At 69.7% G+C, this 24839-nt stretch overlaps 1 protein-coding gene across 1 annotated transcript in view; it reads left to right on the forward strand.

Annotated features, from left to right (window-relative positions):
- The window catches only part of LOC137142135 (SCO-spondin-like), a gene marked incomplete at its 3' end in the record, with an annotated part of 33103 nt that extends 8759 nt beyond the window's left edge, over nt 1–24344 (forward strand). The window contains exons 15-44 of the mRNA XM_067531363.1: nt 6–132; nt 469–641; nt 864–1085; nt 1441–1606; nt 1796–2045; nt 3817–3997; nt 5203–5297; nt 5512–5768; nt 7130–7264; nt 7748–7950; nt 8140–8267; nt 10077–10186; nt 10683–10832; nt 12153–12246; nt 13405–13805; nt 14228–14458; nt 14726–14935; nt 15509–15745; nt 16268–16390; nt 17863–17954; nt 18522–18759; nt 19082–19234; nt 19636–19776; nt 20127–20309; nt 20455–20605; nt 20958–21117; nt 21562–21616; nt 22114–22233; nt 23426–23644; nt 24217–24344. Of these exons, the coding sequence (XP_067387464.1) occupies nt 6–132; nt 469–641; nt 864–1085; nt 1441–1606; nt 1796–2045; nt 3817–3997; nt 5203–5297; nt 5512–5768; nt 7130–7264; nt 7748–7950; nt 8140–8267; nt 10077–10186; nt 10683–10832; nt 12153–12246; nt 13405–13805; nt 14228–14458; nt 14726–14935; nt 15509–15745; nt 16268–16390; nt 17863–17954; nt 18522–18759; nt 19082–19234; nt 19636–19776; nt 20127–20309; nt 20455–20605; nt 20958–21117; nt 21562–21616; nt 22114–22233; nt 23426–23644; nt 24217–24344 (5133 nt within the window). The remainder of the gene's footprint in view (nt 1–5; nt 133–468; nt 642–863; nt 1086–1440; nt 1607–1795; nt 2046–3816; nt 3998–5202; nt 5298–5511; nt 5769–7129; nt 7265–7747; nt 7951–8139; nt 8268–10076; nt 10187–10682; nt 10833–12152; nt 12247–13404; nt 13806–14227; nt 14459–14725; nt 14936–15508; nt 15746–16267; nt 16391–17862; nt 17955–18521; nt 18760–19081; nt 19235–19635; nt 19777–20126; nt 20310–20454; nt 20606–20957; nt 21118–21561; nt 21617–22113; nt 22234–23425; nt 23645–24216) is intronic.
- Between the last annotated feature and the right edge of the window lie 495 nt (nt 24345–24839).

Raw genomic sequence — 24839 nt, forward strand, 5'->3', positions numbered from 1 at the left:
GGCAGGACTTCGTGGACGGGAAGCTGCTGATCACCGCGGAGAAGGTGGCGTGCGGCAGCGAAGGGGCCGTGAGCTGCCTCCGGGCCATCACGGTGACTGCGCACAGGAGCTCGGCCCGGCTCCGCACCACCGGTGAGCTGCTTCGCCGGGCAGGGAGCGGAGACGGGCAGCCTGCAGGGATACAGGGATTGCAGGAAACGCAGGATGGAGCCTTCCCCCTTTATGGGGGCGCCGGCTCTGCTCCGGCCCCACGGCGGGGGACTGGCTGGCTCAGGGGGGCTGGGAATGGGACATGGGGCGGGCGCTGGCTCTGCTCCGGCCCCACGGCAGGGGACTGGCTGGCTTGGGGCTGGCTCTGATCTGCCCAGGGCAGGGGGAGCAGCTGGCACGGGTGGTGGGGCAGGGAGGGGGGCAGGGGACCCGTCCGGTTCTCCCTGGCCCCACACATCTCCCGTCTCCTCGCTGCAGGGGACGTGGCGGTGAACGGGCAGGAGGTGGCCCTGCCCTTCGTCAGCGCTGACCTGAGCATCCGCCGGGCCTCCTCCTCCTTCCTGCTGCTCCAGACCTTCGGGGCCCACGTGCTGTGGGGGCTGGAGCACCCCGCCGCCTACATCACCCTCCAGCCCAGCTTCGCTGGCAAGGTGAGGCCCAGCGCGCCCCACTCCTGACAGCCCCCCATGCAGGCCGAAGGGGACGGGGGCCCAGCCGTGGGAGAGCGGGTGGGTCTCAGCCCCGTGGGGCAGGAGTCTGTGGCCACCCCCAAAGCTGGCACCGGCAGGGAGCCTGGGGGAAAGGCCCAGCCTGGGCTCCCCGCCTGTCCCGGCTCTGGGCTGGCACCCTCATGCCCCCCTGCCCCCCGGCAGGTGCGGGGCCTGTGCGGCACCTACAACTGGAACCAGCAGGACGAGTTCACCACCCCGGCCGGGGACGTGGAGTCCAGCGTCGCCGCCTTTGCCGACAAGTTCCGGGCGGCCGGCGAGTGTCCCGCGCTCGGCGCCTTCGCCTTCGACCCCTGCGACACCTACGCCCAGCACCGGGCCTTCGCCGAGGCCGCCTGCGCCGTCCTCCACGGCTCCGCCTTCCAGGTGCTGGCCCCGGCAGGCCGCGGGGGATGGGGAGGGGGACCAGACGCCGTGGCAATGGGCATCGCATCCGTGCACACGTCGGCCAGGGAGGGGGCGGGCCCAGGAGCGTTTGCCCCCTGCCTCTGGCACGGGTGTGAGCCTGTCGGGACGTCTCCGGCGTGCGCCTGCCCCGCGGGCACCCAGTGCCCCGTGTGTTGGTGTCGCACGCGTGTGGCGGGGTCACGGGACCGGCCCTGGCTGTGCGTCCGTCTGCCCGTGTGCTAGCCGTGTGCCGGGGCTCGGTTCTGAACCGCCCGCGAGTGGGGGGCGCCTCCAGCGGAGACCCCCTCGGTGACGCCCCTGCCCTGCCCCGCAGCCCTGCCACGACTGGGTGGAGCGGGCGCCCTACTACCAGCTCTGCCTGCACGAGCTGTGCGGCTGTGCCGCCGGCCGGGACTGTCTGTGCGGCGCCCTGGCAGCCTACGCCCGGCAGTGCGCCCAGGAGGGGGCCCCCGTGCCCTGGAGGAACCAGACCTTCTGTGGTGAGTGGCCGCCCCGCGGGGCCGCGGGCACTGGGCATGTCCAGGGGGCGATGGATGGGCTCTGGAGTCGGTGGGCGGGTGGGGTACAATGGGTGGGGGATGGGCTCTGGAGTCGGGGGGGGTGGGGAGCGGGGCAGGTCTCGGGGCAGAAGCTGGAGGCACCCTGCCCCCCTCTTTCTCTCCCCCCAGGGGTGTCCTGCAGCGGGGGGCAGGTGTACCAGGAGTGCAGCACCCCGTGCGGGAAGAGCTGCGCCGACCTGCGCGGGGGGGAAGCCGGCTCCTGCCGGGCCCTGGACCTGTGCGTGGCCGGCTGCAACTGCCCCGAGGGGCTGGTGCTGGACGACGGCGGGCAGTGCGTCCCGCCGGGCGCGTGCCCCTGCCTGCACGGGGCGGAGACCTACCCTCCCGGCAGCCAGATCCGCCGGAGCTGCAATGCCTGGTGCGTAGCCCTGCCTGCCCGTCCGGGGACAGCGAGGGGGGTGCCCTGGGGCCCCCTGCGCCAGCACCGCCCGCTGAGCTGGGTCAGCCAGGCTGGGGGCCCAGGGCTCTGCGGCCTGGAGTCAGTGCCGGGAGATTGGAGACGGCCCAGTGCCACCAGCACCCCGCCCAGAGCATGGGGGCAGGGACCGGCTGGCTCCTGGGGGGCGGGGAATGGGAGACGGGGCCTTTCCCCGCTAGGGGACGCCGGCTCCCTCTGACCCAGCTCAGGCCATAGCTGTTGCTGTCTGGGGGCTCCTGTGTGAACGGAGCTACGCGACGAGCCATGCCGGTACCTCTGGGGCCCGCCCCTTCCCCCTCAGGATAGGAGTAACTCCCGCCGACCTGCCCGGGGGGCTACTTGTATCCTGCCGTGGGAGAAGCTGGCCCTGGCAGGACGCCCAGCCTGTGTCCCCCCACTTTGACGAATGGAGCACGGCTACTCGTCGCACGTGCACCTGCGGAACTCACTGCCCCAGGATAATGGTTTCGCGGAGTTCAGAGCAGGGTTCGGGCTCGCTGAGCGATGCCTGCAGGGATCCAGCCCGCCCGGGTCCTGGCGTGAGCTGATCCCCGGCGGGGCGGAGGACCGTGCGGTGAGAGGACGGCAGGGGATGGGATTGCTGGTGGTAGGAGGTGTCTGATGAAATCACCCTATGGCCTGTTTCTGCTGGCACTGCAGGATAGGTTGATTTCATTGAATGTCTCTGCCACATGACGCCGGCTCTCACCCCGCACGTGGCGTCGGCCACGGACGCTCACCGCGCTCCGGGAGAGCCGGGGGCAGGCTCTGGGAGAGTCCTGGCCTGGGGGAGGCACAGTCAGCGGGGGAGCCTGGCACTCTCCCAGCGCGCGCCCTGGGTTCTCGCTAGCTAAGCAGGGCTAGTACCTGGCTGGGAGATCTCCAGGGGGGTCTCCCCTCAGTCAGGGCTGACCCCCGTGTGGCGCTAGGGGCGCTGGGCTGCAGGGAGGGGGTGATCAGTGGGCGGTGCTGTGGGGTGCAGGCCTAGGAGGAGACTCTCCCCTCAGTCAGTGCTGCTCCTGCGCCATGCCTGGGCACCGGGCTGGCGCAGGGGCCTCCTTTGCCCTGGGCTAACACCGCAGCCCTGCCCGCGGGTGGCCGCTAGCGCCCCCAGCCCGTTGGGAGCAGTGGGAGGACAGGCTGGCGCCCCGGGCGCTGGGCAGAGGTGAGACCACCTGACCTGGGTGAGGGTCACCACAGCTGCCCCCCATCCCGTGGCTCCGGTGGCACCATGTACACTCTGCAAAGGGCTGAGAAGTGGGGACCCCCCGGGCTGCAGGGCAGGGACTCGGGGGCCAGGGGCTGCACCGCGCCTGAGCCAGCCCCTCGGGACATGCCCACTTCCCGGGTGGCGCGAGTCTTGTGCAGGCCGGGGTGGACTGAGCAGGGAGCCGCCTTCTTCCGGCTGCGCCCCCCGCCCGCCCGGGCACCTGGAGGGAAGATACCAGAGCCTGCGGGCCGGGGGCGCCCGGGGCAGAGCGGGTTTCACGCAGGAACCGCCAGAGCGGATCAGCAGGGGCCCGTCTGGCCCGGTGTCCTGCCCAGTCCCAGCCGCGTCAGGGGAGGGCGCGGGAACCCTGCAGCGGGCGAGGATGGGACGGGGCGAGGAAAGCGTCCCCCGCCCGGCGGCTCGTGCTCTGCTGTGGCGGGTCTGATCCCTCCCCTCGGGCGCCCCCCTAACCCCGTCCCTGCACGGCCTGCTGCCTTTCAGCCTCTGCGCGGGCGGGGTCTGGAACTGCACCCACGACAGCTGCCCTGAAGCCGCCTTCTGCCCCGGCGAGCTGGTGTTCGCCTACGGCTCCTGCCTGCGCACCTGTGACACCCCCGAGGGCAACCTGAGCTGCCCGGGCCTCTCCGACGGCTGCGTCTGCCCGCCGGGCACCGTCTTCCTCGTGAGTCTCCCGGGCCCGCCCTGGGCCCTGCCCGCAGCCTGGGAGGTCGGGAGGAGCATGGCCCGGCACTGGGGACACTGGCCCTCGCAGTTCTCGCTGTGAGCCGGGTCCAGAGGGGCAGTGGGGCAGCGAGAGCCTGTCGCGGACCCTCAGGATCGGGGCTGAGCACCCGGCTTTGGGATGGTCTTTGGGGGCCCCTGCACTGGGCCAGGCCCCCTGGGGTCCCGCTCTTCCTCCAGCGTGAGCCACGCGGCCCTCACCCCCTTGGGCTGGACCCCTGGGCCCGCAGCCCCCTGCGCCCCCAGAGACAGACCCCGGGGGAGACTGGCCCAGCCCCAGGGAGCAGCCCCCGCCTCCAGCGTCTGCAGGGCCACGCGGCCAGCGTGGGCACCAGCCGAGCTCTTGGCTGACGGGTATCCGGTGCAGGCGGCCGTAGGGTAGCCCAGAGCGATGGCGGTAAAGCGCCACCCGTCCCAGTCAGCCCCACGCCCAGCCCGGCCGTGGGGAACCCTTGGCTCCAGCTCTGTCCGTCCGTCCATCCGTCTGCCTGGGTCAGACTCCAGGTGGGAGCTGCGACTCCTGCCAGCCCCCAACTCTTCCCCCGCCCCCCGTCCTCTGTTCTCCAGCTGGGGATTGTTGTTCAGCCCCCTGCGGAGAGTCGGGGGCTGGGAGGGTCCGTCTCCCTCTGGGAGGCTGGGGGTCCATGTCTGGACAGTTGGGTTCACCAGTGTCTTCTCAGATGCTCCACTGAGACGGGGGCAAGGCCCAGACACTCAGGGGACAGTCACCCCATGTCTGTCAGCCTCCCCCCCCCCACTGGGTAACCCTGCAACGGATCGGGGGAAACTGAGGCACAGACAGGCTCATAAAATCCTGACAAAACATGCCCACTTTGTGACCGAGCCGAGGCCCTTCCCAGCCCTTCCAAACAGGGGCAGAGCCCCTCCGACAGGGGAGCCGCTCCCATAGGCAGCAGGCTGGGGGACGGGAGACCTGTCACCTCCAGGCAGCTGGGCTCACCCCCAGCTTGGGTTCCGGCCACGGAGAGGAGCTGGGCTGGATCCCCACTCCCAGGGGAGCCCCTTCCCCGCCGAAACCTGCTCACCCCAGCCAGGCGGCCCGCAGCAGACCAGCCGCCCCGCCCCGTCTCCTGGGACCTCTGGGTCTCGGGGACACCCTCACGCACCCCTTCCTCCTGCCCCCAGAACGAGCGCTGCGTCCACCCGGAGGCGTGTCCCTGCCACCACAACGGCCGGCTGTACCAGCCCAACGACACCATCCTCAAGGACTGCAACACCTGGTAGGTTCACCTGGGGGTCCCGCGCCCCCAGCCCCTCCTGCCTGGCTGCCCGGACCGGGGCGGCCGCGTGGAGCTGAGGGGGTGGGGGTGCCGGGCCGGTGTGGAGGGGGGGCTGGGCCGGCTCGGTGGGATGTGCCGGAGCCGTGCCCAGGCCCGGGGGGGGGCTGGCGGGACCCGGGGCCGCGCCCTGACACCCGTCTGCGTCGCCCCGCAGCGTGTGCCGGAGCCGGCGCTGGCAGTGCAGCAGCCAGGAGTGCGCGGGCACCTGCGTGGCCACGGGGGACCCCCACTACGTCACCTTCGACGGGCGCGCCTTCTCCTTCCTGGGCGACTGCGAGTACGTCCTGGCCCGCGAGGCCGGCGGCCTCTTCGCCGTCACCGCCGAGAACGTGCCCTGCGGCAGCAGCGGCGTCACCTGCACCAAGTCCGTCGTGGTGCTGCTCGGGGACACCGTGGTGCACCTGCTGAGAGGTGGGGGGCCGGGATCTGCCAGACGAGCGGGGGAGGGGCGGGGTTTCCAGCCATGGGGGTGACTGAGGGGGCTGGGTCCCCCATCTGTGAGATGAGCAGGGAGCAGGGTCTGGGGTCCCTGCGGTGGGGCGAGCGGGGCTGGGGTCCCCGCCGTGCTGCACTGAGTTGTGTTGTGTTGTGTTGTGTTGTGTGCGTTTGCAGTCTGCTCTGCGGTGTGATTTCATGGGGCGTGAATACGGCTGCCCAGCCCCGCGATACCCCCGCCCCGCGGCCAGCCGCAACTTGAGCAGCGAGGCCGTGGGGCCGCTGGGCCTGGCCCCACACCTGGCTCGGGGACCAGCACTGGCCTGGCGGGAACGGGAAGGGTGGCAGGTGCCTGGTGCGGGGACTCGAATGGGTGCAGAAGTCAGTGCTAGGGGGTTGCTGGCTGGCCCTCGGGCCGGCCGGTGCAAAGCCAGCCTCTTCAGGCCAGTGGCTCTCACCCAGGGCTGTATTCTCACGGCTGATTTTATAAGCCAGAAGGTTTTCAGTGAGGTGAAACTTGGGGCTAGGTGAGACAAATCAGCCTCCGGAGAGGGGTGGCCTTGTAGGCGGGTCGAAAGCCACGTTCCCAGGCCGGTCTGTCCCAGCAAACGAGGGCGTGCGGGTCTCCAGGCCAGGCTCAGTCGTGTCTCACTGGGGCCCGTCTGCACGGGCTCCCTGCTGCTGCTCCCCACGCCCCGCACGGGCCGGACCGGCACAGGCTGGGATGTGGCAGCCACCCCGTGGCGCCGCAGACGGTTCCTCGGCTGCTTCTGTGCATCCAGCCATGTGTCTCTGAGCAGAGCCCCTCACTCGCCATGCGGGAGCAGAGCCCAGCCCGCTCCGGCCTGGCCTGGCTCAAAGCAGGACCCACCACCGACCCCTTGGCCAGGAGGAAGGGGGTGTGCTGGGGAGGGGGGCGATGGGAGTTGTAGTTCCCTGGCTAGCAGAGCCATCACAGTTGAACTGTGGTGCGCTGAGTTGTGTTTTATTGCACTGCAGTCTGCTGTGGTGCGTTGCGTAGTATTGCAGTGCGGTGCATTGTGTTGTATTGCATCTCAGTGCAGTGCGTTGTGTTGTGTTGTACTGTATTGCACTGCAGTGCGGTGCATTGTATTCCATCGCAGTGCGGTGTGGTGTGTTGTGTTACATTTCACTGAGTCGCGGGGCAATGCAACACATTGCAGTGCAGGGCGGTGCGGTGCATTGACTCGCAGGGCAGTGCAGTGTGGTGCGTTGTGTTGTTCTGCGCTGTGCCGTGTTTCCAGCGCCCGGCAGCCTGGCCGCGCACTGCCCCGGGCACTCTCCCTCTAAGCTGTGGTCTTTCCACCTGCGAGCAGGAAAGGACGTGACAGTGAACGGCGTCTCGGTGCGGCCCCCGAAGACCTACAGCGGGAACGGCCTGACCCTGGAGCGAGCCGGCCTCTTCCTCCTTCTGCTCTCCCGGCTGGGGCTGAGCGTGCTCTGGGACGGGGGTGAGGCTCACCCTGCCAGGCGGGAGGTGGCTTGTCCTGGGCTGTCAGCTGGGTCCTGCTGCTCTCCCGTGACCCCCGCAGATCCGGGAGTCTTGTCCCACCTACTCTGCCCTGGGGCCGTATGCTCCGTGCCCCAGGGCTCTGCCCCGCCTAGCTGGAAACTGCCCCTGCCCTGGTGTGTCTCCCTGCCTGGGGCGGCTCCTTCTCGTCAGACGGCCTGGGGCACCCGGCCGGCCGTTCCCTTGCCAGCGGTGGGGGGAGGCACCCGGCTGCAGTGGGACCCTCCCAGGCTTATGCGGCTGGTACCCTGGGGTCAGGCAGAATTTCCCCCGGTGGTGGTGTGGGGGGCACTGGAGGGGGTTCCCCAGCCCCTGGCTTGCTGAGTGGGGGCTGGGCTCCCGGGAATGCAGGGCTCCCATCCCTCCCCCCTGCATTTCCCGCCATCCAGCGGAGCCCCGAACCCCCTGCGCTCTGCCCCCGCAGGCACCCGGGTGTACGTGAAACTGGACCCCAGGTACCGGGGCCGGGTGACCGGGCTGTGCGGGAATTTCGACGGGGACACGGAGAACGACTTCACCAGCCGGCAGGGCATCGTGGAGCCCACCTCCGACCTCTTCGGGAACTCCTGGCGCGTCAGCCTGCTCTGCCCCGAGGTCAACAACCAGGACTTCGAGCACCCCTGCACCGTAGGTCCCACGGCACGGGCGGGGGCTGGGCGGGGCGGGGGCTGGGGCGCTGACAGCTGGAGTGGAAGGGAGGGTGGGGTGTTGCTGTGGCTGGGGTGTAGGGGTGCTGGGATGCAGGGGTGTTGCGGTGGCGGGGGTGCAGGGAATTCGGGGGTGCAGGGAATTCAGGGGTTCGTCTCTGGCCGCCAGGCGAACGCGCACCGTGGGACCTGGGCCCGGAAGCGCTGCAGCGTCCTCATGCAGCGTCTCTTCTCCCCCTGCCACGAGGAGGTGCCCTGCCAGCAGTTCTACGACTGGTGTGTCTTCGATGCCTGCGGGTAGGTGCTGAGGGGCTGGCCCCGGGGAACGGGCGCAGGGCGCTGGTGAGGGGAGGTGTCGTGAATCCACAGGCCCGGTGCCCCTGACCAGCTCTGGAGCAGCCCCGAGCAGGACCCCTTCAGTGGGTCGGCCCCCGTGGGGTCCCACTCTCGCAGGGTAAGTCCCTCGGCTTCACCGCCTCCTGGGACTGGACTTCGGAGCCGTCAGCCCCCCTGCGCCACGCCGTGGGCTCCCCGCAGCGAGTCCACCGGGAATGGAGGGAGACGTGCACCCCCAGAAGGAGCAATGCAACCCCAGCTCCCTGAATCTGGAGTGACTCTCGGCCAGCTGGTAACAGCAGGAGGGGTTCGTAGGCGCCTGGACACAGCGCAGGAAGTCCTTGGTTGACATGGAGATCAGGAAGTTCCAGCCTGCTCCATCCGGGTCAGTGCCAGGGCTCGGACACCCTGGACAGGCACAGAAATGGCTGGGGGATGGGGCAGCTTCCGTACGAGGAGCGATTAATAAAAGTGGGGCTGTTCCGCTTGGAGCGCGGGCGACTCAGGCGGGAGATGAGAGAGGTCGATAAAATCCTGCCGGGTGAGGAGAGAGTGAATAGGGGAGTGTTCTTTACCCTTCACGTAACACAAGAACCAGGGGGCAGCCAATGCAGTTAGCAGACAGCAGGTTTAAAAGGAACAAAGGCAGTATTTCTGCACACAGTCAACCTGTGGAACTCCTTGCCAGAGGATGTTGTGAAGACCGAGGTTCAAAAAAGAGCTAGATAAATTCATGGAGGATAGGTCCATCAATGGCTATTAGCCAGGACGGGCAGGGATTGGGAACGGCCGATGGGATGGATCACTCGAGAATTGCCCTGGTCTGTTCCTTCCCCCTCCAGCACCTGGACTGGCCACTGTGGGCAGACAGGACATGGGGCTAGAGGGACCATTGCTCTGACCCAGCGTGGCCGTTCTGATGTTCTCTTTAGTCCCAGTCCAGAAGCTTCTCTGCTGCCTGCAGCAGCCCCCCCTTAACACCAGTCCCACCTGGTCCCTCCCCAGTGCTTCGTCCTCCAGCTGGTCGCACACGGCTGGCTGCCTGCGGAGGGTGGGCCAGGCATCTCCACGCTCGTTCGTTGCTAGGTGCCAAATGTCCGGAGAATTGGGGAGTGGCCATTGCCTTCTGGGACCCTCCCCGGGCATGGGCCCCAGCCAGCAGTGCCAGCTGGACCACTGGGTCCCTGCAGGGAGCAATCACCCCTTTCCCTCACCTACTTAACTACACAGCACATAGGGGAAACTGAGGCACGCACACTGTTCATACAAACCATTATGAACAATTCCCACTCCGGCACTGGCAGCAGGGCGTGGAGGCTGCCCCGCGCCGGTCCCTGCAGCCAGCCAGGCGTCCGTGCCAGGGTTTGGTCTGAGAACCGGGTGGCGGGAAGAGCTGGCTGGGGAGAGGGTGTTCTGGAAGGGGCTCGGAGACGGCGTGACGGCTGCTATGGGGAGAGCAAGGGCCCCCTCCGGGGGGATGACGTGTGGCCCCCTCGGGGCTGTGCTGAGGCTTGGAGGCTGTGAGTTTGTCTGTCCCTGGGGGGATCTGGGCTCTGTGTGGGTGGCGGGGGGCCGGGACTGGCGTCAGGGAACCGCTCTCTGACTTCGGTGGGGCAGGGAGGGGAGCCAGCCCCGGCCAGGCTGGACATAGCGATGAATCCCCCACGTCCGCCCCGTCACATCTGGCTCCCGAGTGGCGTCTGCTGCCCCGGTGGGGGCGGGCGGGGGGGGACCCCGGCAGCTGAGGCGGCGCTGTCTGTCTGTTGGCAGGTGCGACTCCGGGGGGGATTGCGAGTGTCTGTGCACAGCCGTCGCCACCTACGCCGAGGAGTGCAACAAGCGGGGGGTGTACGTGCGCTGGAGGAGCCAGGACCTGTGCCGTGAGTGCCCCCCCCTCCCCTCGCCTCCGCCCCCCGGGGCAGCCGGGCCCCACAGCAGCAGCCCTGGGCTGTGCCTGGAGAGAGGGGCCGGGGCTGGTGGCCGTGGGCAGCGCTCCCACATGGGCCAGGGACCTCCCCGGGCCGGCGGCTCCCCGTAGGGCTGTCTGCCCCCCAGCCGGCCCAGCCGCAGCTGCGGGGTCCATCGGCAGCGCGCCCTGCAGCCGAGCGGGATCCGCTGCTGGCTGCCCCGGGGTTGGAAAGGTGGCGGACGGAGGGGTGCCCCAGCAGAGCCCAGGCCCTGCCCTCTCCCCACATCCCTGCCCTACGGGGCAGCAGCTTCCCCAGGCCGAGCTGGAGGCGGCAGGGCCCCGTTTCCCCCCCAGGACAGGGCAGTTTGCAGTGTGGAGCCCCAGCAGCCTGGCTCCCACCCCTCCTCCGCCCCCGCAGAGCCGGCGGCTGGCCAGGGCAGTGACCCCTGCCTCCGGTCCCCCCCCAGCCATGCAGTGCGATAACGGGCTGGAGTACGAAGCCTGCGGCCCCGCCTGCCCCCAGACCTGCCAGAACTTCGGCCTGGAGCCCGCCGAGCACTGCGACGCCGTCTCCTGCGTGGAGGGCTGCTTCTGCCCCGACGGGAAGGTCCAGCACGGTGAGCTGCGGGGGGCAGGGGGACGGTGCCACAGCTGCCTCCTGCCAGCAGCTCTCCAGCCCCCCCAGCCCCACGCTGGAGTGTGGGGAGATGGAGCCAGTCCCAGGCGTGGCTGGGTGCCTGGGACGGACCATGCGGGGACAGACGGCCGGACACAGGGCAGACAATCCCCCCAGCTGCGGGTTTATTCTCCGGTTCGATTCACCAAAGCGGTGGCAGGCCCCCTTAGCCAGCCCAGCCCTTCGTCCCCCAGCCAGCCAGGCTGGTCCGGCGCAGCGAGGGGTCACTGGAAACTGGATTCACCAGCTGGGAGGTTGTGCCAGTCCCACAGCAGCAGACACGTACCCCCAGGCCAGCCCCGGTCTCAGATCTTACCCGGGGTGCTGCCGGCCGAGCCGGAGCCGGTTCAGTGACGCGCTGAGGAAAGCAGAGTTATTGCCTGTTACACCTGGTTTTCAGCACTCCTAGATCAGGAGCCTGGCGGGGCTGGGGCAGTCGGTGAGCTTGCCAAAGCCCCTGTGGTAATGCCCAAAGCCAGGCCGGCCCCAGTCCCTAGCGCAGGGCCCGCACCGGCGCTGTCTGTAAATCCCCAGTGCAGAGACCTGGCCGGAAGGAGAGGCAGAGCGGTGCTAGCGTCCGCGCAGGGCCCCAGGAGCGTGGGAAGTGACCGGGAGAAGATGAAGTCTTAGGTGTCATGTCGCCGGGGCCCCACGCTCCGCGCTGTCCGGGGCACCCACAGAACAGGCCTGGGGGGGGGCTGCCTTTCCTCGGTGGGCCTGTGAGCGTGGCGTGCCCAGCAGCACCTGGCTGGCTGCCCTGGGCCGGTCCCAGCACACGCACAGCTGCGAGATACGCCCAGCATCCCGTACAGAGCTGACGCAGGGCCGTCGTACGCAGCACTGCGCAGCGTGGCCGGCGACACCGCGGGCTTTCTCCGTGGCAGCCGTGGCAGGGGGGTGAGGGCAGTGAGACACGCGGGCCCGTTCTCACACACAGCGCCACGCCCAGCGTGAGGGATGAGGCCTCTCACAGCCCGGTGCCCCTCGGTGCCGCGCTGCGCCGGCCCCCGGAGCCGGGTCCCCTGACGCTGCCCTCGCCAGAGGCGGTGGGTGAGAGCGAGGAGACGCCCCACCCGCTCTGAGTGCCCCGGCATTTCCTCCTCAGCAATGGGGAGGGGGCAGGGCTGGCCCACCTGGGGCTCCCCTGCAGCCCGCCCGGCCGGGTGTGGGGCCCTGACTCCCCGAGGGTCCTGGGCTTGGTGCGCTGAGGTGGGAGCTCTCCGGGGCCCGCACTGACTGGCTCTCCCGCTCGCCCCTGCAGACGGCAGCTGCATCGACCCGGCCGAGTGCCCCTGTTCCTGGGAGGGCGTCTCCTTCCCGGCAGGCGCCGCGGTGAAGCAGGAGTGCAAGAACTGGTGAGTTCAGGCTCACGCCCCACGGGCCCTCTGCCCTCTGCCAGCCGCCCCCGCCCAGCGCGCCGGGAGCTGCCCTCGAGGTGCGTGTGCGCTCCGCCCGTCCGGGGGGCTGCCCCACAGCCCAGGGAGCGCCCAGGCAGCCCCACGCCCTGCGGTGACAAGCAGGGGAGGTCAGGGGCGGCTCCCCCAGGGCGGGAGGGGGGTGGCAGGGGAGGGCCGTGCCCCGCGTCAAGTTGCCCAGCCCGGGGAGCTGTGGCCAGCGGCCGGCGGGTGTCACGGACTCACAGGCTCCGTGCTCAGGAAGCGCTGGCAGCACAACCCCGTCCCCCAGGTCTGACCTTGGGCGCCCAGCCCCCCTGTGCACACCATGGCTCCCCGCGGTGAGACCCCCTGACGGGCCATGCCCCCACCTCGCTGGGCCGGCGAGGCAGGGCAGGGTTATTGGCGGGGTTAGCGCAGGGATCAACGTTCAGCAACGTCCTGCTTGGGGGGGTCCATGGCCCTGGGCTCCCCCCCGCATCCCAAACCAGGAGACTGACTCGCCTCCAGCACCCCCCGCCCAGTCACGCCCAGCTGCCCCCCTCCCTCCTTGGTCTCTTTCCTGGGCAAACCGGTCCCCTGGGCTCCACCTCGCCTTTGTTCTCCAACACCTGCGGCTGGGCATCCAGCCGTGGCCGGGACACAGAGCGTTCAGGATTGTCTGGGCCCCGGGGGCCAGGCGGCCCTCACACCTGCCCACGAGGGTCTCTGCAGGGACCACACGCCCTTATCCCACCACCTAGGCACTGGTGCATCACCTAGGGGAAACTGAGGCACACACCGAGTATTCAGACAAAACATTAAGAAAATTCCCACTTCGTCACCTCTCTCCTCCCGTCGCGGCTGGACCGAGTGGGGTCCCGTCAGCCGAACCCCGCCACGTTTCCATGGGAACCCCCGCATCTCTCCGTGCCTCGGTGGGGGCTGGCACAGCCCATAGGGTTCCCACGGAGCCCTGCCCAGGCTGGAGCGTTCCCTGCAGGGAACTCCCGGGCGTTGGCCAGTCTGCCTTAGCCGGCCCCGAGGCCAGTCCCCCAACAGCCAGCCGGACGGACAGACGCCCCCCCAGGAGCTTTGCTTCCGCTCCGGGCCAGGCCCTGACGCCTGCTCCGCCCACAGCACGTGTGAGGCCGGGCTGTGGCAGTGCGACGCCCCCGCCGACCCCTGTGTGGCCCCGGCCCGCTGCCCCGAGGCGGAGTTCGCCTGCCGGACGGGCGGGCGCTGCGTGCCCAGCGCCTGGCTCTGTGACAACGAGGACGACTGCGGGGACGGCTCGGACGAGTTCTGCGTGCCCAGCTGCGCCCCCCACCAGTACCAGTGCAGCAGTGGGCAGTGCGTGGCCTGGGGGTACCGCTGCGACGGCGCCGCCGACTGCCTGGACGGCTCGGACGAGCGGGGCTGCCCGGCGCCCGGCTGCGCCCCGCAGGAGTTCCGCTGCGCCAACGGGCGCTGCATCCCCCGGGCACACGTCTGCGACGGGGAGCGGGACTGTGGCTTCGCCGACGAGTCCGACGAGGCTGGTGAGTGAGGGGCCGGGGGGGCAGGGCAGGGCCCCCCGACCTGGCCAGCGAGCCCCCGAGCCAGGCCCCCGGCCCCGTGGGACAGCCCGGCCGGCGCGGCTGGAGGGCAGGAAGGCAGGTGAGGCGACGCCCCGGCTGTGCCGCGCTGCAGATCTCTTGCCCGCTATGCACACGTGTCTCCGAGCACGGGGCCCTCGGGGGCCATTCCCGGGGGGGGCGCCCGGGCCCTGCTCCAGAGCGGAAGGCAGGCCAGGCCCTGACATGGGGCGTGACGGGGGATGACCCCGTGGCAGGGCCTGGGGCCCGCACCCTGCTGATGCTGGCACCGGCTCCTGGTAGCACGTGTGACTGGCGGGGTGAAGGGGGCCGTGCCTGGCCCACGCAGGCGGGAGGGAAGTCTAACCCCCGTCCGGCCCCGGCAGGCTGCAGCCCCCCCTGCGGGGCCGGCGAGTTCGGCTGCGCGGCCGGGCGGTGCGTGCCCTACCTGCACCGCTGCGACGGGCACGACGACTGCGGGGACTTCAGCGACGAGCGGGCGTGCGTCTGCCCCCCCGGCCACTTCCAGTGCCCGGACGCGCGCTGCCTCCCGCGGGCCCAGGTGTGCGACGGGAAGAGCGACTGCCCGGCGGGCACCGACGAGGCCTTCTGCCCAGGTGAGCCCCGCGCAGCTCCAGACCCCCCTCCCCACGGGCGCCGGCCCCCTCGCCCCAGCCGCCCCGCTGGGGCCGTTCTCCCTTCACCGCCACCGGGACGGCTGCCCACCGGGAGCAAATGCCGGGCTCGTCAGGGGGCCCGGCTCCCCCGGGGGAGAGCTGCCACTGCACCCGGCCCTGGGGCCTGAGCCGGGGGGCCGCCCTCGGCCAGGCGGGGGTGCGGAGGCTGGCGAGGCAGCCCCTCTCTGGGTTCTCGCCCCGCTGCAGGCCGGGTGACCTGTGCCCCGGGGCAGCTGCCGTGCCCGGACGGGTCGTGTGTCAGCCGGACCCGGGTGTGCGACGGCGCGTGGGACTGCGCGGACGGCTCCGACGAGAGCCCAGCACGGTGCCCGCCGGCCCGGCCCACCCCCCTGCCCGTCACCCTGCCCGCAACGCAGCCTGCCACGCGCCCGCCGCCGGCAGCCAGCCGCACCGCAGGTGAGAGGGCAGGGCACCGCCGGGGCATGCCGCGGCTTCCGCACCGTGGCCGGTCAGCACCGGTGGGACCCAGCTTCCGCCCGCTTCCCATGGTGCCCACTTTTGGGAGCCCCCTGCCCCACAGCCGGGGCTCCTGCCCCGCTCCCCACAGCACCCCCTGCTGGGAGCCCTCCCCGAGCCAGCACCCCACCCCACAGCACCCTCTTCTTGGAGCCCCCTGTCCCACATCCAGGGCTCCTGTCCCCCCCACAGCACCCCCTGCCAGGAGCCCCTCCCCCAGAGCCAGCACCCCGCCTCATTCTCCACAGCACCCCCTGCTGGGAGCCCCCCCCAGAGCCAGCATCCCACCCCACTCCCCACAGCGCCCCCTTCTGGGAGCCCCCCGCCCCACAGCCAGGGCTCCTGCCCTCTCCCCACGGCGCCCCGCGGGGGTCGAGGTGTCGGAGCTGTGGCGCGCAGTGAGCAGGGGCTGTGCCCGGGGAAAGCTGCCCCTGAGTCCCCTCCCCAGGGTCTCCCCGCGGGATCCCCCTGGCCGCACCCGGCCCCGATGGCTCCCTCTGCCTCCCCGCACAGCGCCCCCGTGTGGCCGCTACGAGTTCCCCTGCCGCAGCGGGGAGTGCACGCCGCGCGGCTGGGTCTGCGACGAAGAGGCCGACTGCCCGGACGGCAGCGACGAGCTGGACTGCAACCGGACCTGCGGGCTGGACCAGCACGCCTGTGCCCTCAGCGCCCAGTGCATCCCCTACCAGCAGCTGTGCGACGGCGTCCCCCACTGCCGGGACCAGTCGGACGAGAGCGCCGACAACTGCGGTGAGCCGGGCGCCCCCGGGAACGCTCAGGCGTCTCCGGGCTCCAGTGCCCCGTCGGACCCAGCCCTCTGGCAGGGAGCCCCATTTCCTCTCTTCGTGTTGTTCCGAGCCCCCCAGCCCCTTGGGCCCCCTGTTACCCCCCCCTGCGTGGACTGCTCCCCCGGTGGGGTGCGCCCCTCTCCGATACCTGCTGTCCGGCCACCCGAGTCCTCAGCCTGGGGGGCACAGTGCTTGGGGTCCCTGGTGTGACCCTCTGGCTCCCAAGCCGGGGACAGCGCCGCCGAGTGGGCCAAAAGCTCCGTTTGCTGGGCCGGGCCCTTGTGCTCCAGCCGCGGGAGCCCACGCGGTGAGATCGGCCGGTCCTGGGTTCGGTTCCCACGGACGAGCCAGCCGGGGGCGGTCATGCGGGCTAAGCCCCGCCCCAGCGCAGAGGGAGACCTGCACCCCCAGGGCTGGCCAGGCTGATAAACTGAGCCCTGGCCCCCGTAACAGGGTCACTGACCTCCTGGTCCTTCCCTGGCAGGCTCCACCCAGATCCCGCCCTGCCCGGGGCTCTTCGTCTGCAACAACCGCATGTGTGTGAACGTCTCGCGGGTGTGCGACGGCTCCCCCGACTGCCCTCAGGGCGAGGACGAGCTGGCCTGCGGTAAGGGCAGCTGGGCCCCTGCTGCAGGCACTGCTGGGGGGCTGGGGGGGGTGGGGGGCGCTCCCTGCAGCATCTCTGCTGGGAAAGGGGGGCTGCTCCAGCCGCCCCACAGGCCCGAACCCATGGGGGTGGGAATAGCGGGGCTGATGGGCCAGTTGGTCTGATCCGGCACAGGGGGGGCTACAGGGCTACAGGGGCCCATTGATCAGAGCTCGTACCCCAGAGAGGCAGCAACGCCAGCTACAGGGGCCGTGGCAGTGACATGGTGGGGGGCAGGGGGCCGTGGCTTTGACGTGGCGGGGGGCAGGGGCCGTGGCGGTGACAAGGTGGGGAGCAGTGGGCAGGGGCTGTGTGACGCTCCCCTCCTGCAATCCAGACTGGTGTGTAGCTGTCACCCCAGTTCCTCACTCCTGGGCCCCGACTTACCCCGCTTTGCTGTGTGAACCACCCACTCCTGAGTCAGCCCACGCCCAGCCTCCTGCGTGTGATCGGTCCCTCACCCAGTGAAGGAGCGCTTCTGGCCAGCCACCCCTGGGATAGACCCCAGCAAACACCCCCAGCCCCAGATACAACCCCGGGAACTGGCGCCCTGCAGGGTTCAGCGCTGCACACTGCACCCTACACGCTCATTTCCATTTGTCCGTCAATTTATCAAAGACATTGCTATGCCCCAGCTCTGTCACGCTAAGCGAGGGCTCTGCACACACTCAGTCCACACGCCCTGTTTAGATAAAGACGTTTATCGACGACAGCGAGATTTGAAGTGGTTCCAAGTCAGGTTACTAATGAGTCAGGAGGTTAGCGCACAGTGAGCTGCAGGTAACTCGCACCCAGAACTAGACGCAATATTTCAGTAGCTTTTCGGTCTGTGCTGTGAGCTCAGCCCCCGCCAGCTGCGATGCCTCTCGCGCCAGGCCCCTCCCCGGGGGCTGTTGTCAGTGTCCTGGTGTCCGTGTGTAGCTGGATTCCGGGGGCCTGAGACAGGGACGTCTCTTTCTTTTCACAAGTCTCCCGGCCATGGGCATGATTGCGCTCACTTGGCCAAAGTGCTCACCGGTGCTCAGGCCAGGCCATTGTTCCTGTGCGGTGCCTCTGCGGGGTGTGGAAACGCAGCCTTGTGTTCGTCTGCATCTGTCCAAGCCACGTGGGACACACACGTGGGGCTATGACACAGCAGAGTTTCGTGTCTGTACGTGTGTGTGACATTGCAGGAAACACGCCACCATAACAATAATGCTCAGTCTGCCAGGAGCATCCCCAGAACACCGCACACAGCACACTGCACCGCACAACGCACAGTTACACTGCCAGGGTGAGCATGGATGATGCACACATCACACCAGGAGGGTGCACATGGGGCACAGCGTGTCACAGGCTGTGACTGTGCCGGGGCAGGGGGCAGTGGGCAGGGGGCCGTGGCTGTGCTTGGCGGATCCCCGGGCAGGCTCATTGCCCCCCTCTGCCCCCTGCAGAGCAGCAGGTCCCGCCGGGCGAGAGGAACCAGACGGCGGGACCCTGCACCGAGTACTCCTGTTCGGAGGGCAAGTGCATCGCCTTTAAGCAGGTATGGCTGGGGCTGGGGCTGGCAGAGCTGCCCCTGGCTAGCGTCCGAGGCGCAGGAAGGGGCAGTGGCCCTGGGGTGAGCTGGGCCTGTGGGCACAGGCTCCCTGCTGCATCCCCCTGCCCGCCTGCCTCTGCACCGCCCGCCCCGCAGCCGACGATTGTGCTTCCAGGTTGGCTGCCCCTCTGCACCCTGCTCCTGGTGCCGGGCCATCCCACCCCTGGCACCCCCGGGCTGCTGCTGGGGGAGCCCCAACCCTGCTCCAGGGCCTGCAACGCCACCCTCCCTCTGCCCCCGCCAGCCTGCCAGGTGTCTCCTCTCCCAGCCCTTCCATCCCCGCCTGCCCGCTGCTCTGTGCAGTGTGCACGTGGCTCTGCTGTGTCCCGGCAGCGCCCAGCACGGCCCCCCCAGCACCTGCCCGCCGGTGTCGGCTCCCCGCGCCCTGCCCTGCCCTGCCCATGCCCTGCCCTCTGTCCCCTGCTCCCTTGGCTGGTTTCTGCCCCGCCCCGCGCCGGACACTCCTGGCCCGTCTCTGCCTCTCCCCGGCAGCACGCTGTGGTGTGCCCGCAGGTGTGCAACGGGCTGGCGGACTGTGCGGACGGCAGCGAGGCCTGGGGCTGGCTGCCCTCCGACGAGCGGGACTGCGGTCTGTGGAGCCCCTGGGCCCCGTGGAGCACCTGCAGCCGGTCGTGTGGGACGGGCCTGCAGATCCGCCAGCGGGTCTGCACCCGGCGGGCCGACGACGTGCTGCGCCACTGCCACGGCGAGGAGACGCAGGCCCAGCAGTGCTTCGCCGTGGCCTGCCCAGGTGGGACTGCGCCGGGGGGTGCGCACGGCCGGGCACGGGGCGGGGCGGAGAGAGCGGTATCCATAGGGCCAGGCGTGGGGGACAGAGGGGTGTCTGCACGGCCGGGTGTGGCGCAGGGGACGGGGTGTGCGTACAGCCGGGTGCAGGGCAGACAGAGGGGTGTCCGTACTACCGGGTGTGGGATGGACAGAGGGGTGTCTGCACGGCCGGCTGTGGCGCAGAGGACAGGGTGTCTGCACGTCCGGGCACAGGGAAGGACGAACAGAGGGGATGGGGCCGGTCCCGCCCTGAGCCCTGTCCCTTCCCTTCTCTTCCCCGGCAGTGGACGGCGCCTGGAGCCAGTGGGCGACATGGGCGAACTGCACCCAGGACTGCCGCGGGGTGGTGGTGCGGCGCCGGGAGTGCCTCCCGCCCCGGAACGGGGGCCGGCCCTGCACCGCGCTGCCCGGGGCCTCGCCCAGCACGCTGGAGATCAGTGAGTCCCCGGGGTGGCGGCTGGGCTCCCCATCCCCGGCCACGGCCAGCGTCCCCCGCCGGGGACCAGCTCCGTGGGGCGGAGCAGCTCTTCCTGCCCCGTGGCGGGCGCTGGGTCACAGACGCCGTGTCTCGCAGCTCCTTCCCTGCTCCCCGGGCCCTGTGGCCAGGCTCAGGGGTCCCGCAGCCCCCCAGAGCTGCTGCGCCTGGCCTTCGACCAGGGATGCTTCACGCGTCTGCGCCCAGAAGAGCTGCTCCCGGCAGACGGGTCGAGCCCGGCTGGGCACCTCTTCCTCGGCCCAGGGGCTCACGTGGCTGGGCCGTGGGCGGTGGGGGCTGGCGGGCCGGGGTTCGGTGGCCAAGTGGCGCCGTGGGGGCCCCTCACCCGGGCTCTCTCCGCAGAGGCCTGCCAGCTGGAAGGCTGCCTCAATGCCACCGCCTGCCCCACGGGCCTGGTGAGCCGGCCCTGCGCCCCGTGCCCCACGTCCTGCGCCGACCTGGCCAGCCAGGCCAAGTGCCGGAAGGACAGGCCCTGCAGCCCAGGTATGGCCGGGGGGGAGGGGGTTGGTGGGGGGCGGAGGAGAGGGCAGGGGCCGCAGCGGGGTGGGGCCCAGGTGGGAGGCTGCGAGGGGGACCCACAAGCGGGCACGGCCTCTGTCTGAGTGGTGGGGCTAGGCACGGCCAGTCCCAGGGGTTGGGGGCTGAGCCCTGGTGCAAATGAAGCCCTGGTTCTGGGGGCGGCCCAGTGCCGGGGTACCCTCGCCACGGGGGGGTTCCCCATGGAGATCCCTCGGGGGGGCAAAGGCTGCTCCGGGGCCAGGGAAGGGTGTCCCCCGTCGATGGGGCCGGGGAGCGGGTACCCCCGTCCTGCCCTCCCGTGCTGCGCCCCGCAGGCTGCTGGTGCCCGGAGGGGCTGGTGCTGGACGGCGAGCAGCAGTGTGTGCGGCCCCGGGAGTGCCCGTGCCAGGTGGAGGGCGTGCGCTACTGGCCCGGCCAGCTGGTCAAGGTGAACTGCCGCGTCTGCGCCTGCCAGGACGGCCAGATGAAGCGCTGCCGGCAGAACCCCGAATGCACCGGTAGGTGGGGCCGGGCCCCGGGCACCCTCCGCTCCTGATGGCTCGCCCCCGTCCCGCTGCCCCCGGCGGCCAGGGCTGGGTGGGGGCAGCGGCCCGGGGCTACGGGGGGGCTCCTCTCACGCCCCCTCCCTCTCTCTGCCGCCAGTGAACTGCGGCTGGTCGGCCTGGTCTCCGTGGGGCGAGTGCCTGGGCCCCTGCGGGGTGCAGAGCATCCAGTGGTCCTTCCGCAGCCCCAACAACCCCAGCAAGCACGGCAACGGGCGCCAGTGCCGGGGCATCTACCGCAAGGCGCGCAGGTAACGCCGCGGGGGGCAGACACGCACGGCTGGCCGGGGCACCCTCCGCCCCAGCAGGCGACCGGGGCTTTCGGGCGGGGGTCCGGCGTTTCGAGGGGCTCCGACGGGGCAGCCGCCGTCCCGGGTCCAGCCCCTCTGTGCAGGGTCTCGGCTGGCTCTGAATGGGCTGGTTTGAGCCTCTGACTGTCACCCCCGGGGTGTGGGGTGGGGGGCAGGCCCCAGGCCCTGGGGTGGGGGGCAGTGGGGACCAGGCGCCCGGCCGTCTAATCTGGGGACTGGACGTTGAGGCCCAGGCCCTTCCCGCCGGGCGCCATCCCCCCGGCCAGCCCTGACCGCGCCCCTCCCCGTGCAGGTGCCAGACGGAGCCGTGCGAGGAGTGTGAGCACCACGGCCGGCCGCACGCCGTCGGCGACCGCTGGCGCTCGGGGCAGTGCCAGGTGTGCCAATGCCTGCCCAACCTGACGGTGCAGTGCTCCCCGTACTGCCCCTACAGCACCGTGGCCTGCCCCGAGGTGAGCCCATGCCAGCCCCTGCCCTCGGCCCCGGGTGCAGCCCGGCCACGCCCACCGGCTCTGCCCCAGGCTGCTGGTGGGAGCTGGCCTTGCTGGACAGGACCGGACCAGGGGCTTGTCGGGGGGGTTGGCTGGCTTGGGGGGGCAGGGTGAGGCTCAGGGGTTCATGGGGACTCAAGGGGTCCGGACGTGACCCTCCCACGACCTCCCCAGCTCGGCTCCTGTGCCCAGGGCAGGGCCAGCTGGACTCCACATGTCTTTGGGCCCCTTTGGGGGCTGGGAGACCTCAGCGTGGGGCTGCCCTCATCGGCCCCCGGGCACCGCCGGGGCTGTGGTGGAGCCGGGCTGGCTCTGCGGCAGGGCACCGGGCTGGCATCCCGGAGAGCCGGGGTCGGACCCTGGCCCTGGGCGGCGCAGGGTGGCTCCAACCCTCTCTCTCCGCAGGGGCGGGTGCTGGTGGAGGGCAGGGGTGAGGCCTGCTGCTACTGCATGGAAGCAGGTGAGTCCTGCGCTGGGGGGTGTGCGGGGGGCAGCAGGGCCTGGGGCTCCACGGCGAGGGCCTCGGGCGAGGGGGGAGGCGAGGGGGCAGCGCTGCTGCCTTCGGGCCATGGCAGCTGGGGGCAGGAGGGGAAGGTCCCTCACAACACATGCCCCAGGCACCCCGGCCATGCCCCTCAGTCCTGACCCACAGCCCCTGGCTGTCCTGCTGGGGTCTGGGCAAAGCGTGGGCTGTCTCCAGCGGGGGGGCACCTGTGCGTGGTCCCCCCAGCGTGGCCGGCCGCGGGGCAGGTTTTGCAGCCCCACCGGGGCTCACCTGAGATCTGCTGCCCCTTTCACTGGGATGTAAGCGGGGAGCCCGGCCCCTCGGAGGGGCAGGGGGGACCCCAGGGCTATACGGAGGCAGTGCTAGGGGCAGCAGGGCAGGGGGAGCTGGTCTAGCGCAGAGCGGCAGGGACTGAGGCAGAAATGCGGGCGCCCTGCTCTTCCCCCGCTCAGGTGAGAACAGGACCAGCGCGCCCGCCGGGCCGATGACCGGGGCCCCGGGCACCACCGTGGCCAGCCCAGCTGCCTCCACCAGCCCCCCGCTCATCACCTTCCCGCTGCCCCCTCTGGGAGGTAAGTCCTGACCCCAGCGGGCCTGTCCCCCCGGGCGCGCCCCCGCCGCTCGCACGGAGCCTGCAGCAGAGGCCAGGGTAGCCCCCTGAAAATGCCTGAAAATGCCAAGGTCAGGGCAGGCTGCAAAAGGAGAGCAGATTCTCCCAGCACTGCTTGGTGACACTGAAGCCCGGCTTCCCAACCAGCCACGAACTGCTTCTGATCACCCCACACTGGATATCACGAAGCCAGTCCACGAATGCCCACAGCCCCCTTTACTGCATTCCAGCTCCTGGCTCCCAAATCAGCACCAGGTCCAGTAAAGAGACTAGTTACTAGAACTCTCTGCTCTTTGCTAAAAAGGTTCCCTCTGACCCCAAGGGGTCAGCCACAGCACCAGATCAATGTAAGTTTGGATCTGACCCAAAATACCACGCTGGCAGCCAATCCTTTAGTAACTAAACTAAAGGTTTATTGTAAAAAGAAAGAAATAAACCATGAGAGAAATGTTAAAGGGTTAAAGTAAATCACAGATATACAAATGATTAGAAGTCCATGTACTTCAGGTTGCTGGAAGAAATGTGGATTTGCAGGCTTGTATAGTTTCCTCTGGTTCACATCCAGTACCTGGATGGGTCTAAGTCCTTCGGTTCAGTTGCAAGATGAATTGGTCCAGAGGTAGGTGTATGGCTGCAGCTGGACAGGAACAAAGACAAAGATGGATCCTGTGGTTTGATCTTATAAACCCCCTCCTCCGGCCATGCGGCCTGTGAAACTTACAGGAGCTAAAATGGAGTCCAGAGTCACGTCAGCAGGTTCTGGTGACTCAGTGGTGATGCTGGCCTCTCCCTCAGGGCCCCTTGTACCTGGGAATGCCTTAATGGGCCATTATGCAGGCCATTGTTCTGCAGCCTTCCTATCTGGGGTGTTGCCCAGGCAGCACAATTTGAAACACAGATATCTCAAATACATCTATAACTTCCATGTCACATATCACACATGAACACTAGTATTATTATCTTACTTAGCACATTACAACCTTCCTAACAGTACCTGACATGGCCTATCCCACCTGGATTATTATGATTCTGCCATGCTGATGTCACCCAATATACTAGCTGCCCCCCCACTCCAACCAGCCCGCATGACACCAGCCGCCTGCCCCAGCGTGGCCAGCGGAGCCTGTGACCCCCTTTCTCTGTGTCTCCGCCAGACCGTTGCTACGGCCCCCTGGGCCTGGCCTCCTTACCGGACAGGTGCTTCACGGCCTCCTCCCAGCAGCCAGAGAATCCCGCCCGCGCGGGGCGCCTCAACCACGCACTGCCCGGCTCCGACCTGCAGGGCTGGGGGCCCCCGGCGGACGTGTACCAGGAGCTGCTCTCCAAGCCGCCGTACCTGCAGGTGGACCTGCTGGAGCCCAGGAACCTCACGGGTAGGTGCCTGGCCCCAGCGCTCGCCGGGACACGGGCAGGAGACCCCAGCACCCCACGGCAGGGCAGGGGGGCTGGTGCTGTCCTGCCTGCTAGCACCTCCCCGCTGCGCTGTGCCCTGCGCTGGCTCTCTGCACCCCGGGCTGGGCAAGGTGCTGACACCTCTGGGCCACCTGCATCCCCCCAGGACTAGGGGCAGCCAGGGCGGACGTCCTCAGCCCTCGGCACTCCCCGCCACTGGACGCGAGGCCGAGGTTCCCGCGAGCGGGGCGGCGGGCAGGGCTCGGGATGCGCGTGGAGCCGGCGTCCGCACTGCGGCGGTGTGCGCGCTAGAAATCCCGGCAGACGGGCTGTGTGGGTGGGGTGTCGCCCCGCAGACCCTCCCCGCCAGAGCCCTGCTCCCGGGGACCCAGGCCGTCGGGGGAGCTCTCCGCTGCTCTGCACTCACAGGCGGGGGCCGGTTCCTGGTCTCCCCCGGATCCCCGCCCGCGGGACAGGGAGAGCCCGTGTCTCTGCAGGGTCCTGGTCACCGCATGGCCAGCACCCTGAGCTGTGCCGTGTTCTCCTCCCGCAGGGGTGGTGGTGCAGGGGGCAGGCTCCTCCGACGCCTACGTTACCAGCTTCCTCCTGCACTTCAGCACGGACGGGCTGAGATGGAATGAGTACCGGGAGGTCTCTGCGGACGCCCCGCCGGAGCCCAAGGTACCTCCCCGGAGCAGCCCTGCAGCCCCTGCGCGGGGGCGTCCAGGGGCATGCGCCTTTCTCACGGGTGCGCAGGGCTCCCGCACGGCTCCGTAACGGTCCCTGGGGGGCCCCCACCGCGTTAGCCCCCTGGGGTCGCCCTCCCTCACTGGGGAAGCTGTATCCCCCGAGCTGGCAGCACCCCCGAGTCTCCCCAGGGAGCCCGCTCGAATCGGACCCCTGGGGTCCTTGTTCTGTCATCTGCCACCACCGAGAACAGCCTAGCCCCATCCTCCCTGGAACCCCCTTTCAGGTAGTTAAAGGCTGCTATCAAATCCCCCCTCACTCTTCTCTTTTGCAGACTAAACAAGCCCAGTTCCCTCAGCCTCTCCTCATAAGTCCTGTGCTCCAGCCCCCTAATCATTTTTGTTGCCCTCCGCTGGACTCTCTCCAACTTGTCCACATCCTTTTTGTATTGGGGGGCCCAAAACTGGACACAATATTCTAAATGCGGCC

The sequence above is a fragment of the Emydura macquarii genome, unplaced genomic scaffold (assembly GCF_026122565.2).
Source record: "Emydura macquarii macquarii isolate MOO-44397 ecotype Brisbane River unplaced genomic scaffold, CSIRO-AGI_Emac_v2 contig_3174, whole genome shotgun sequence".
Classification (NCBI taxonomy): domain Eukaryota; kingdom Metazoa; phylum Chordata; order Testudines; family Chelidae; genus Emydura; species Emydura macquarii.